This window comes from Taudactylus pleione, unplaced genomic scaffold (genome assembly GCF_031769625.1).
Source record: "Taudactylus pleione unplaced genomic scaffold, aTauple2 ptg000411l, whole genome shotgun sequence".
Classification (NCBI taxonomy): domain Eukaryota; kingdom Metazoa; phylum Chordata; class Amphibia; order Anura; family Myobatrachidae; genus Taudactylus; species Taudactylus pleione.
This window is the reverse complement of record NW_028284813.1, coordinates 1735960-1748399: the sequence shown is the minus strand read 5'-3', so window position 1 is coordinate 1748399 and position 12440 is coordinate 1735960. Positions and strand designations below refer to the sequence as shown.

Below are 12440 nucleotides of genomic sequence, written 5' to 3'. Positions count from 1 at the left end.
GAATATCGTCCCGTGTGTCCCCGGCAGGCGTGTACTCAGTGTTGTTAACAACACTGAGCACAACACTGAACGAAATCAATAACGATTTTGTTCCGTGTCGGGCTCCCTCCCTCATCCCCGAACATGTTCAACCTGATATTATTGTCAGGTTGGACAGGAGGTTCGGGTGATGAATGGCAACTACCAACTACAAACGGGAACGCGCATTGGTAGTTACCGTTCATTGTTTTGGCCTTAAAACTGAATGATATTTTGAACGACTGAACGATAACGATGTCATTATCGTTCAGGCGTCCAAATAATCGACCCATGTGTACGCACCCTTAACTGACATACAGTGAGGCCCAGGCCCCACACCAGAGCTCTCAGTGACTGCTAGATAGGGATGGACATCGTTGGTCGAATGTTTACCGACCATTAATGTTTTTCTTGCAATGTTATTGTTTTCACCATTCGATGGCAGCATTCCGATGTTTGCTGTCATCAAATGGTAATCACTCGATGGTGTTGCGATGGTGGCTTCTTTTCTTTAAATACCAAAAGCTATGCCTCCCATGGCTGCTGTGTGCTGTGTCTCTGCATGTGATGATCTCCATGGCTCATGCTGCTGGGATCGTTGGAGGCTGTCCCTAACTGCCTCCGACGTGACCCTCAGTCCCTCCCCTCTCTGCTAGCCATGATTGGCTCTCCGAGACAGTGAGAGCCAATCATTGTTCAGCCCTGGTGCTGCAGTATAAACAGTCCCTCAGAAACACACACAGATCCAGTCTCCCAGTGTTGGCTGTGACGTAGCAGCAGGGGAAGTTATAGTGTTTCTATCTCCTCAGCTCTGCTTGGCTGGCCTCAGGTTTTTTTTTTTTTTTTTGCCACGGCTCTGAGCCCCGCCCCCGTCCCCTTATCCCCACCACCAATCCCGCCCCTTAACTATTCATATTGATAGCTTTTGCCATCAAATTCTTTTGATGCAATGGTTAGTTACCATCACATCGAAAGTTTCAATGGTGAATGCCCCTGTAGCAGTGCCCCCATAGTTATGCCCCTGTAGCAGTGCCCCCAGAGTTATGCCCCTGTAGCAGAGCCCCCAGAGTTATGCCCCTGTAGTGCCGCTTGTACAAATAAACAAAAAAAAACCCCACTTGCTGCTCCTTGGAACTATGGGAGAGACGTCATGATGTGTCTCCCATAGTGAGTATGGTGACAGCTGGAAGCTGGAGTACAGAAGAGAACTCCAGCCTCCGGCTAACGCAGCACTGCAGGGAGGGAGCCAGGCACACGCTGGTAATAACATCTCAGCGGGTGTCCGGCTTAGAGCCTCCCTGCGGCGCCGGGCTGGAGGTCACTGACATCGGGTGCAGCAGGTGCGCCCAGCGCCAGTGACCTTAATTCCTGGGGGTAATGGACGGACAGCCAGGCATGCAATGATTCATATGCATGCCCAGCTGTCCGTCCATTACCAACAGGAGTTTCAGTTTTACCCCAAGTGGGGTAATTTACCCCTGTATCCCGACCTCTGTGCTAGACTGACATACATTGTGGCCCCGCCCCCACCTCAGAGCTCTCAGTGACTGCTAGACTGACATACACTGAGGCCCTGCCCCCTCACAGACACAGCCAGCACTGCCTAGATGCACAGGACTGAAAGGACTGAAGGGGACATGTATCAAACCTTCTACAGAGAGGGGATGTTCCCCATAGCAACCAATCAGCTTCTAGCTAGCATTTATCAAGTATATCCTATAAAACAATAGAAAGAAGCTGATTGGTTGCTATGGAAAACTTCTCCACACTGTGGAAGGTTTGATACATTCAGAGTTGAAGATCTCTCTGCAGAACAGTTACCCCTTAGAGCTAAAGAGAAGCTGAAAATGTAATGTCTAGTTTTCAAACAAATCTTTATATTACATTGTATCAATTAGACAAGTGCATGTCACTGGCGTGTCCAAATCGGCGACTGTGTCTTTTGACACTGGTGGCAAAGCTTAGACAGGAATTCTGCACTCCATGGGGCTGCTTCCTCTAAATCAGGCCCCTGTGTCTAATAATTGTAAGAATAATTTTGCGCACCGATGGTCAGCCCTACTCTTACAGTCAGCCCTGGTCTTTTGGACAGCTGGCCAATCAGGTTTGAGGGTGGGGCTTAAAGGGTAGTGCCAGGGGGCGGAGCGATTTTCCATCTCCGCACCAGGTAAAAACATTGCGAGGCTCTCTGTCTTTGATGGCATGGAATCATTGGATCTCCGCCATCAATCTCAAAACTATCAACTATCAGTGGTTATCCATCGATGGTTCATAATTGTTGATGGCCAACCCTACTCTGCAGTACAAGCGAGCGCTCACTCTGAATCAGGGCGGGCGCTGTTTTTTTTTAGGAGCGGCCTCTTGGCCGCTCGCATAGCTGTGGGTAACCACCCACAGCTATAGCAAGCGGCCATGATGATGGTTGCGATGGTCAAGACCATCGCGACCATCGGGCTTGCGACAAGACCCTTGTGGTAGGATCTCATTCATCGCAAGCTCCAGAGAGCTTTCGGCTCTAACAGAGCCGTAAGCTCTCCACTGACATCACTTGTGAGGGGCCGCCCCCACACGGCAGGTGTTCTCATGGAAACGCCTCCGTTTGGGCAGCCACGCCCCCCCCTCGGCCCGCCCACCAAACGGGGCGAGCTGTCACTCAACATCGACAGCTCGCCCCCTTTGTTTGCGAGACCCGGATAGACGGATTGCCTGCTGCTAGCCGGGTCTCGCGCATGTACACGACGGAGCCGGCTCCGTCACGCGCATGCGCTGTGGGCCACCATCGACCCGGTTGCGAGCGCTCAGCGCTTGTGACCGGGTCTGAATCAGGCCCTCTGTGTGTACTGGAATGATGACGCCTGGCTGCGTGACCTATGACATCACAACACCTCATTGTTGCTCATATGTCAGAGCCCGGGCTGCGTATGCGTCGTCGGAAGAGCTTAGGGCTTCCCAGGTCAGGACAATGAGCTAACACTGCCATTACTGCGCCACTGCGAAGGACACCGCACCCGCTGTAAGTAATCGCAAATCCAGGGATTGAAGCTTCAATTAAAATCCCTGACTTTTTGAGGTTAAATCCCGGGAATCCCGTGGATCATGATCCAGGGATTAGCTTCCCTGGTTTTCACTGTTTCTGTACTATGGCCCTGATTCAGAGCCGGACGCTCTTTCAGAGCACTCGCTCTGAATCAGGGCGGCTTTTTTTTTTTTTTTGGGCCGGCCTCCTGGCCACTCGCTAAGCTGTGGGTGACCCACCACAGCTTTTGCGAGCGGCCTGGTGGTAGTCACGACCATCGGGTTTGCAACGAGACCCTTGTGGTAGGATCTCATCTTCCGCAAGCCCCAGTGAGCTTGCCACCCGTGTCAGTAGGTCCGCCCGCAAACGGCAGGCGTTTCTTCAGACAGCCAACCCCCCCCCCAAGCGCTCGCGAACAGGTCTGAATCAGGCCCTATGTAAGGTGCTACTGACCCCTTGTGGCACCATATATAAAATAAAAATAATAAATAATAATAATAATAATAATAGTATTTTATGATACTGACTTCAGCTTCTGTATGAAGCTGCTGTACTCAAAACTAACCACTAGGTGTCCTCCTGTCAGTAACATTGGTGAGATAGGTGGTGTATATTAATGAAAGGGAGGTGCTGTGACCATATCCTGGTTGCACCATGTGGGAGGGTGACTGTGACATGTGAGTGAGTGCACTGCAGGGCAGGCTGCTGCAGACAGACCCAGAGGACACTGATCAGAGCATCTACACCAGTGGTCGGGGAACAGGGGTAAATTACCCCACTTTTGGTAAAATTGAAATTACTGGGGGTAATGGACGGACAGCCGGGCATGCATATGAATCATTGCATGCCCGGCTGTCCGTCCATTACCCCCAGGAATGGAGGTCACAGGCGCCGGGTGCAGCGGCGTACCCACTGCACCCGGCGTCAATGACCTCCAGCCCGGCGCCGCAGGGAGGCTGTTAGCCGGACACCCGCTCCCTCCATGCAGCGCTGCGTTAGCCGGAGGCTGGAGTTCTCTTCTGAACTCCAGCTTCCGGCTCTCTCCATGTGCACTCTCTCCCATAGTTCCGAGGAGCAGCCAGGCGGACAGGACGGCGGCGGATGCAGTGGCGGGGATTAAGGTAAGTGTTTTTTTTTTTTGTACAAGCGGCACTACAGGGGCATAACTATGGGGGCACTGCAACAGGGGCATAACTATGGGGGCACTGCTACAGGGGCATAACTATGGGGGCACTACTACAGGGGCATAACTGAGGGCACGGCTACAGGGGCATAACTATGGGGGCACTACAGGGGCATAACTATGAGGGCACTGCTACAGGGGCATAACTACAGGGGCACTGCTACAGCGGCATAACTATGAGGGCACTGCTACAGGGGCATAACTATGGGGGCACTGCTACAGGGGCATAACTATGAGGGCACTACTACAGGGGCATAACTATGGGGGCTCTGCTACAGGGGCATAACTATGGGGGCACTGCTACAGGGAAATCTGAAAGTCTGTAGTTAAAGCACATCTTGTTTGTTTCATTTCAAAGCCATTGTGGTGGTGAATAGAGGCCAAAATATGAAAATTCTGTCAATGTCCCAATATTTATGCACCTGACTGTAACTATGAGGGCACTGCTACAAGGGCATATCTATTGGGGCACTGCTACAGGGGCATAACTATATGAGGGCACTGCTACAGGGGCACTGCTAGGGGCACTGGTATAGGGGCATAACTATGGGGGCACTACTACAGGGGCATTATATGGGGTCACTACTCTAGGATTTCCTTCCTTTCAAATCAAGGGGGTAACGTTGGCGTATCTAAATATATTTTGGGATAAAGGTAAAAAAGTTCCCTGATCTACATAGCATAGCAGCAGGGACAGGGTGAGTTATGCATGTTGTCTATTAGGTTATATTGCATGCAATACATGTATGTGAAGCTTTGCTGGAGCTCTTCCTATCAGTACTGTGCACTGAGTATAGTTATATATTATGTTTCTAATTGTTATACATATACAGTGTGTATGTTGTTGCAGTATGTGTTTGCACCCAGTTAGTAAAGTGTATATGCACCCACAAATATCAGGTGTCTTTGAGCAGGGACATGTTTTCAGGTTTACCATTCCTTGAAAATTTCCTTTTTTGTTACTTTTTTGACATTTGTTTATGTCATGTCAAGTGTTTTTTTATTTTGTACCAAGTGAAAATTGCAGTATTATGAGCTAAAAGGAGCCCAGGGGCTGACAGTAGGGTCTCCTAAATATTCTTATGTATACAGTAAGCTACATCCCTTTATTGTGTCAGCAAATTTACTGACGGTTGGTCACCACTGGCATTTGGTACAGAGCGTATTTTACTTGTGTTTGTGCACCGCTGTGTGTCATTTGCATGGCGTGTGTGTTCATTTGGATAATGTGGGGAAGAGCCTCTCAGCGCTAATGTACATACATGGCAGGACGCACTACAAATCTTCATGCATAACGGCATAATTAACGCCGCCATATAAAATGCACTGATGCTTCCTGCCTACAATCTTAGTAACGCTCACGTCCTGGCTGAAACGCTACATCTGCCATCTTCTGTAAAAACTCATTAAAATGTTCATTACAATGAGCCAAATGTCAGTTTAAACACTTGATGCAATGGTTTCCAATACACTAGCCCCCCCCTAGTGCCTAAACCTAACCAACCCTCCCGGGGGGGCTAACCGTAAGTTCCCCTGGGAGTCCCTGACACCCACGGCTAACAGGTCTCAATGCCTGGCATACCTACTTTTGGTGTTTTGAAAATGCAGCGCAAGTTATATAGAATATAGGGACCTTGGGCCGATTCCGACGTATTGGAACGACAGATCGTGTAAAAAATGCCCAAATCGTGAGTCCCTACTCACGATCACGATGCGATACGCTTCCCCGCTGGTCACACATCGCATCGTCAGATCTGCCATGCTGTAGGGCAGCTCTGCCAATCTGGGACACAAATGCACTGGAAAAAGTCTGGATGCATGATACATCGTTTGTAAATTGGACACTTTAAACACCAAATCGTGTGCAGAGCTGCCGGGGAGGAATTTCAAGGGAAATCGTACACAATGTCGGATCGATTTAATTGCTGTGTGCGCTATATTAGTACAGGCCTTTAAGATCTATGAAGTTAAGCCTAAAAAGGAGAGAAATGCTGTGCATCATATGACCAAAATCTCTCAATCGGGTATCACGGCCCAGCCAGGTGCGCAGAGTGGTGAAGCTGGAACTACACCCTGACCGTGATAGTCACACCCAATCAGCTGCGCAATATTCAGTATCGTTTTGTCAGCGCATTGTAAGAGTCTTTTTATCTCATTTGTTTTGCTCCTTTAGCATTTAGCAATGGGATTAACAATCCAATGATGGCGAATCCTGTGGGGTTCCCAGGTTTCCCAGGCATACTTTCCTGTTGCATCTTTTATACCATTCAGTTTCTACAGTAAGTTATATTCTCAGTTTAATGGCTGCGTCTCTGGCACTGCACCTTACCGGCTATAATTCCCATCACCCACTACCACTCCCTAGTGCTGCACCTCACCTGCTATAATTCCTATCACCCACTACCAATCCCTGGCACTGCACCTTACCCTCTATAATTCCCATCACCTGCTACCACTCCCTGACTGCACCTGACCCAATATATTGCCCATCATCCACAACCACTCCCTGGCACTGCACCTTACCCACTATAATTCCTATCACACAGTACCACTCCCTGGCACTGCACCTTACCTGCTATAATTCCCATCACCCAGTACCACTCCCTGGCACTGCACCTTACCCACTATAATTCCCATCACCCAGTACCACTCCCTGGCACTGCACTTTACCCGCTATAATTTCCATCACCCAGTACCACTACCTGGCACTACACCTTACCCGCTATAATTCCCATCACCCACTACCACTTCCTGGCACTGCACCTCACCCGCTATAATTCCCATCACCCACTACCACTCCCTGGCACTGCACTTTACCCTCTATAATTCCCATTACCCACTACCAGTCCCTCTTCTGTGATGGTCAACGTACTCTATGGCGGTCACTGGTATGTTCTTTGTATTTATGTACAATGTTGAATTGCTCCGGTACTTACATTTTCATCGCCGCAAGTCACAGCGAGTTGAATACTTAATTATGTGGGACCGTGAGTATTTGTAGTAAAGATGTATCAGAGATATAACACTCATGCAATCACTAATTAGTTGTGTAGAGACAGCACATTATGACTTTATTTAGCATAATAGGCAGGTACTGTAGCTGATACATGTCACCCTTCAGCTGGAATAATTGCCCACTCCTGGGCTAAGGCTAATGGTGTTTTTTCCAGGGCCACTTTCAGTTCCCAGTCCGTCCCTGGCCTCTAACAGTCAGTGTTTCCTCAGCAGGCAGCTTGTGCACGACATTGCAGGGATCCGGGTGCAGCTGCTGATGCTGCAGAAAACAGAGGTCTTTCTGGCGCCTTTTTAGAAAAGGTGCCACAGGTGTAAGGTGATTGGCATCCCGCCCCTGTACACGATGTGGGCACAGTTTGATCATTAATGCAAGCCCCTGACTGGCACACTGTGTCTATAGGTGGACTGAATAAAGTGCCGAAAGCAGTGTGAATACAGTCTTTGATTAGGGCAGGCCTTAGGGTGGCTGTAGTACTGTTGGCAGCCTGTAGGTGGTGTAGGCACATAGAATGCTGCATGTTCCCAGGAACAGATGGTGGACACAGGTGCAGGTAGGATGCCAGCTGATATAGGTGCAAATGCAGGGCAGCCCTGTTGGTAAAATGTGGACTGAAGCAGATGCAGAGAATACTGACAAAGCAGGCAGCTGGGGACTGGTACCATGCAGGACATATACACTGTGAGTACAGGATGCTCACATGTAAATGCTGGATGCTGATGGTAGCCAGCTGCAGAGTGCACCTGAATGCAGAGATGTGTAGGCAGAAGCACTAGTCGAGAGCACTTGAAAACTGCAGATATTGGGCACAGAATACCCTGGTAATTGCAGGTGACAGGAGCTGGGAGCCGCAGGATCCAGGATACTGATGTCAGGGAGGCTTGTTGTTCTGGTAATGAACATGCCAGTAGTGGAGGTTTAAATAGGACGCTCCCAGAGCCTATTGGTTTGACAGGTTATGTGAGCGTGACTGCTGGAATCTGGTAGAACGATGTAGTCATGAATTAATCCAAGATGGCGGCAAACATGGTCCACTGTCGCGGGTACTACCAGATGGGTTTTATGTGGAGATGTTCCGGCCAGGGTCTCAGGAGCACCAAGCACGACCAGAAGGAACACTGATGGTGATGATATGTCTCCGCTGAACCCACTAATGGGGGCTAAGATCCCGACGTGTGACAGGCAAAATGAGGGTGGCCGCCAGTGTCTTATATGGCAACTCCCTTCCTCGCTCTCTTTGCTGGTGTGTGAGAGGCCTCGTCACGAGGTCCATCAGTAGTGGTCCTCGGCCTCCTCCTTCCTATAATACACAAGTATCAATTAGTGACATAGCAAGTGCATTGTGCAAGGTGATCTTCCTATGTTTACTGACAGTTATCGGGTACATCATAGGACTTTATCACTGCTCAGCACATATAAGGTGATATATTACAGGATATGTTACATATAATCATGTATTCAGGCCACTGGTGTCTGACTGTGAGGGTTGCACACACCAAGCATGGGCATATGCCGCCTGCCCCCAAACAGTCACTCGCCATTGTCAGTGTTGTGATCTGTACAATGTGGCTCCTGTCATGATTAGGGCCTATGTGCATTATTTGGATTTCCTTCTCCCAGGCAATGTATCAGGATACTGCGGCATATAGTCACACTTAGGTGAGTACAGAGAGAGAACTCTGAGCCCCAGAAGAGGCATTATGTTTCTTACCTTGGCGATGGGGTTCCCTAACTTTGCGGATTTCTCCCCCGCACAGCTGTTCGTGCACTGACCACCATCTTGCCCTAGTAGATGGTGGACGGTTATTCATCCGCTTTAAGTAGAGCCGGCATCGCATGCACTGCCACCAGTGTTTCTTCAGTGCCTCTTCTTCTGCATAGAAGTCATGGTAGATCTAATCACATAGTAGAAATAAAACAAATTATAGATACAAATGGCGACAGCATTTCACTGATTGCATGAAAACACTCTAAAGTCTCCTGTCCTGTACATAATTACATACATGATAGGGATACGCAGAATAATACAGGATAACATTATGCAGTGTAATATACTGTAAGAATGGGCAGATTAACTCCTAATGGGGTATGTAGCCTTATGGTAACGTGTGTGCCAGCCCTAAGGGTCACCAGGAATCCTGCAAATGTATAACCACATATAGCTGGCTGGTATGTAACCTTAGGGTAACGTGTGTGTCAGGCGTAAGGGTCACCAGGAATCCTGCCAATGTCTCACCACATACAGCTGGCTGGTGTATAGCCTCCCCTCTCCTCCCACATACATGGACCCTTAATGACTGACTATATACTTACAGTTATGTTTGTACCAGTCAGGTTGTTTATACGCTCCATCTCTCTCACAAATTCCTCTCCATGATGAGACGTGTCCCTTATTTGGGACACATACAGGAAGGCATGGATCATCTCATGCAATAAGCTCTGCAATACACCAAATAATGGGCCTGTTATAGTATTTATTTATTATTTATTTATTAACAGTTTTTTATATAGCGCAGCATATTCCGTTGCGCTTTACAATTGGAACATTAACAGAACAAAATTGGGTAATAACAAACAGATATATAGGTAGGAAGGCCCTGCTCGCAAGCTTACAATCTATAGTAAGAATGACACAGACATTACACACTTTGTTAAAAACGATTGAGGTTTATGTTTCCAGATGTGAGTTACGCCAGATCGAAAGAGACAAACACTGTACTATGTACTATTAAATCATTGGTGAAAACTTAAAATTTTGTATATTCTGAAAAATGTCCCTTCTCCCCATTATCTCATTCCAATACTTCATTAGTCTCAGTGTTGTAAATTACTTTGACCCCCTGTGCATGGTAAGGGGGGGGGCATGGAGGGTGGTGTGGATGGGACATGGGGGGGACATATGGGGAGGTCAGAGGGTCATCACACCCTAATTTCTGTGAAATGATGGGATCCCTAAATATTTATCCCCTCTGAAAACACAACCTATAGTACCTCTACTAGTTTCCTCCTGGGCAGCTGCTCCAGGATCGGTTTGCTCAGCCTAATTAAGCAGATTCCTCCAAACTCCTTTCCCTGGCGGCAGTATCCGGCCATTCTGGGGAGAGAACACAAATCGCACATGAGTAACATCCATGGTCTGATACAATTACATACGAGGAGGTGAGAGATGACAATTGAGAGAAGACGCTAACATTAGTGCCCATATAAATATGATAGTTATACATACTCCACATAGATGGGACCAGCAGTGACTCCTACCCTCTTGGATGAGGGGGGCTGTTGCTGCCCGTGCTCCCATTAACTGTACTGCAGTAGGAGAGGAGAAGGCAGTAATTCTGCCCAGCCGGGTCCCGGCGCCTGCTCAATGGAGCTGGTAGGCGCCAGGACTGGCACATGTGCAAAATGATGGCTTCTAGGGACTGCATCAGCTGCAGCTCTTAGAAGCCATGTTGGGCTGACTGAAAGGCACCCACTGGAAGCACACGCTCTACTGATCACAGCCTGCACTGGCAGTCCCAGGGGGATAAACACACCTGCCCCTGGGACTGCCAGTCCTGTGTGTGATTGGCAGATAGCTCTTCCAATTGGAAGCCACTGCCAGTCACAGTGTAGCCAGTGCAGTCACTCTCACTGGCTCACTGAGGTAGTAGATTTTACTGGGGGGAGCTGTGGTAAACTCCGCCACTGGATGTGACTGATGGCAGCCCAAAGGCGGGAAAAGCAGAAGCACTTGTTTTGGTTCTCCTGAAAATTATAAATGCATACATTTGTTTTTGCAATATGAAAAGTGTTCTCATGGGGCCCGGAGCCCCTAGACCCATTATTAACACAAACGCAACACACTGACAGCCGGAATCCTCTGCAGAATTGTGCTGTGCCTCTTCATGCCTCATCCTCACTGTCACAGGCTGGAGAAAATTCTGCTCACCCAGAAGTCACATAGAACCTGAGTATATAGCGCGTGACACTTATTTATCTTACACGTAACCCCCACTGATCAGTTATTATGTAGGTTGGAGGGCCGCACATACATGTACAGTATAAAGATGTCCATCACTGCCCTATATGTGTAATGTGTACCAGGCAGCCACTTACAGATATATATTTTATTATTATTATTATTATTAACCATTAGTAACATTTATTTATAGGGGACTATATAAATAACTGTTAACTGTTAATAAATAGGAATATCTTATAATAAACTGATCTGACAGTATCTACACTCACAACTTCAGCCTGGAGCTCCACGCCACGGGTACATCAGCCAACTTCCCTCCGAAGTAAGCGTCATTGAACTCTGTAAAGAGTTCCTGGATGTTGGGGTTGGGATCTATCGACTCCCAAGCCTCATCCACTATCGATAAAGACTCACTAACACCTCCATAAATCTCCTCAGTGTAGTCCAGCGCATTCAGTCCATCATCGGCCTCCATCTTCCTCCTTTGCCTAGAACTGATGGCTCAGTAACTGTCAGGTGCTTTGCATATAAGCCACAGTGCACGTGTCACAATGGCTGGGGTTATGATGCTTGTGCGGGTCACAATGGCTGGCTCCATGATGCTTGGATGTTACGAATATCCATCCATTTGTTTATCTCTCCTGGTATTACACCATTCCATAAGCAGATTTAAACTTACACTAGTGTTTGTTTAAGCATAATTACCAAAAATAATAGCAACGTTTGAGGTAGAATATTGTCCTTTGTCAAGAATGGTCATAGAAGTCCATAGGCTTCAGTTGTCAATTAACTCCATCTAATAGAAACCTATGGGGCTGCTGCGGTGTATATATCTATTAGACAGTATAATGGCCCCGCCCCCACCTGAGAGCTCGGTGACTGTAAAGGTGCGTACACACGGGACGATTTTCTCCCTGAACGAAAATCGTCCCGTGTGTCCCCGGCAGGGGTGTACTCAGTGTTGTTAACAACACTGAGCCCAACACTGAACGAAATCAATAACGATTTGTTCTGGCTCCCTCCGTCATCCCCGAACATGTTCAACCTGATATTATTGTCAGGTTGGACAGGAGGTTCGGGTGATGAATGGCAACTACCAACTACAAACGGGAACGCGCATTGGTAGTTACCGTTCATTGTTTTGGCCTTAAAACTGAACGATATTTTGAACGACTGTCATTATCGTTCAGGCGTCCAAAAAATCGACCCATGTGTATGCACCCTTAACTGGCATACAGTGAGGCCCTGG

General features: G+C 48.1%; 1 protein-coding gene across 1 annotated transcript; it reads right to left on the bottom strand.

The window, feature by feature from the left end:
• Positions 1–8438: 8438 nt before the first annotated feature.
• LOC148506267 (DNA-dependent metalloprotease SPRTN-like) lies at positions 8439–11666 on the bottom strand. Its single transcript, XM_088447025.1, has 5 exons — positions 11461–11666; positions 10222–10324; positions 9544–9669; positions 8942–9125; positions 8439–8530 (listed from the first exon to the last, which is right to left on the bottom strand). Exons 1-5 carry the CDS (start codon positions 11664–11666, stop codon positions 8439–8441), a joined length of 711 nt encoding a protein of 236 aa, XP_088303151.1.
• Positions 11667–12440: the final 774 nt, after the last annotated feature.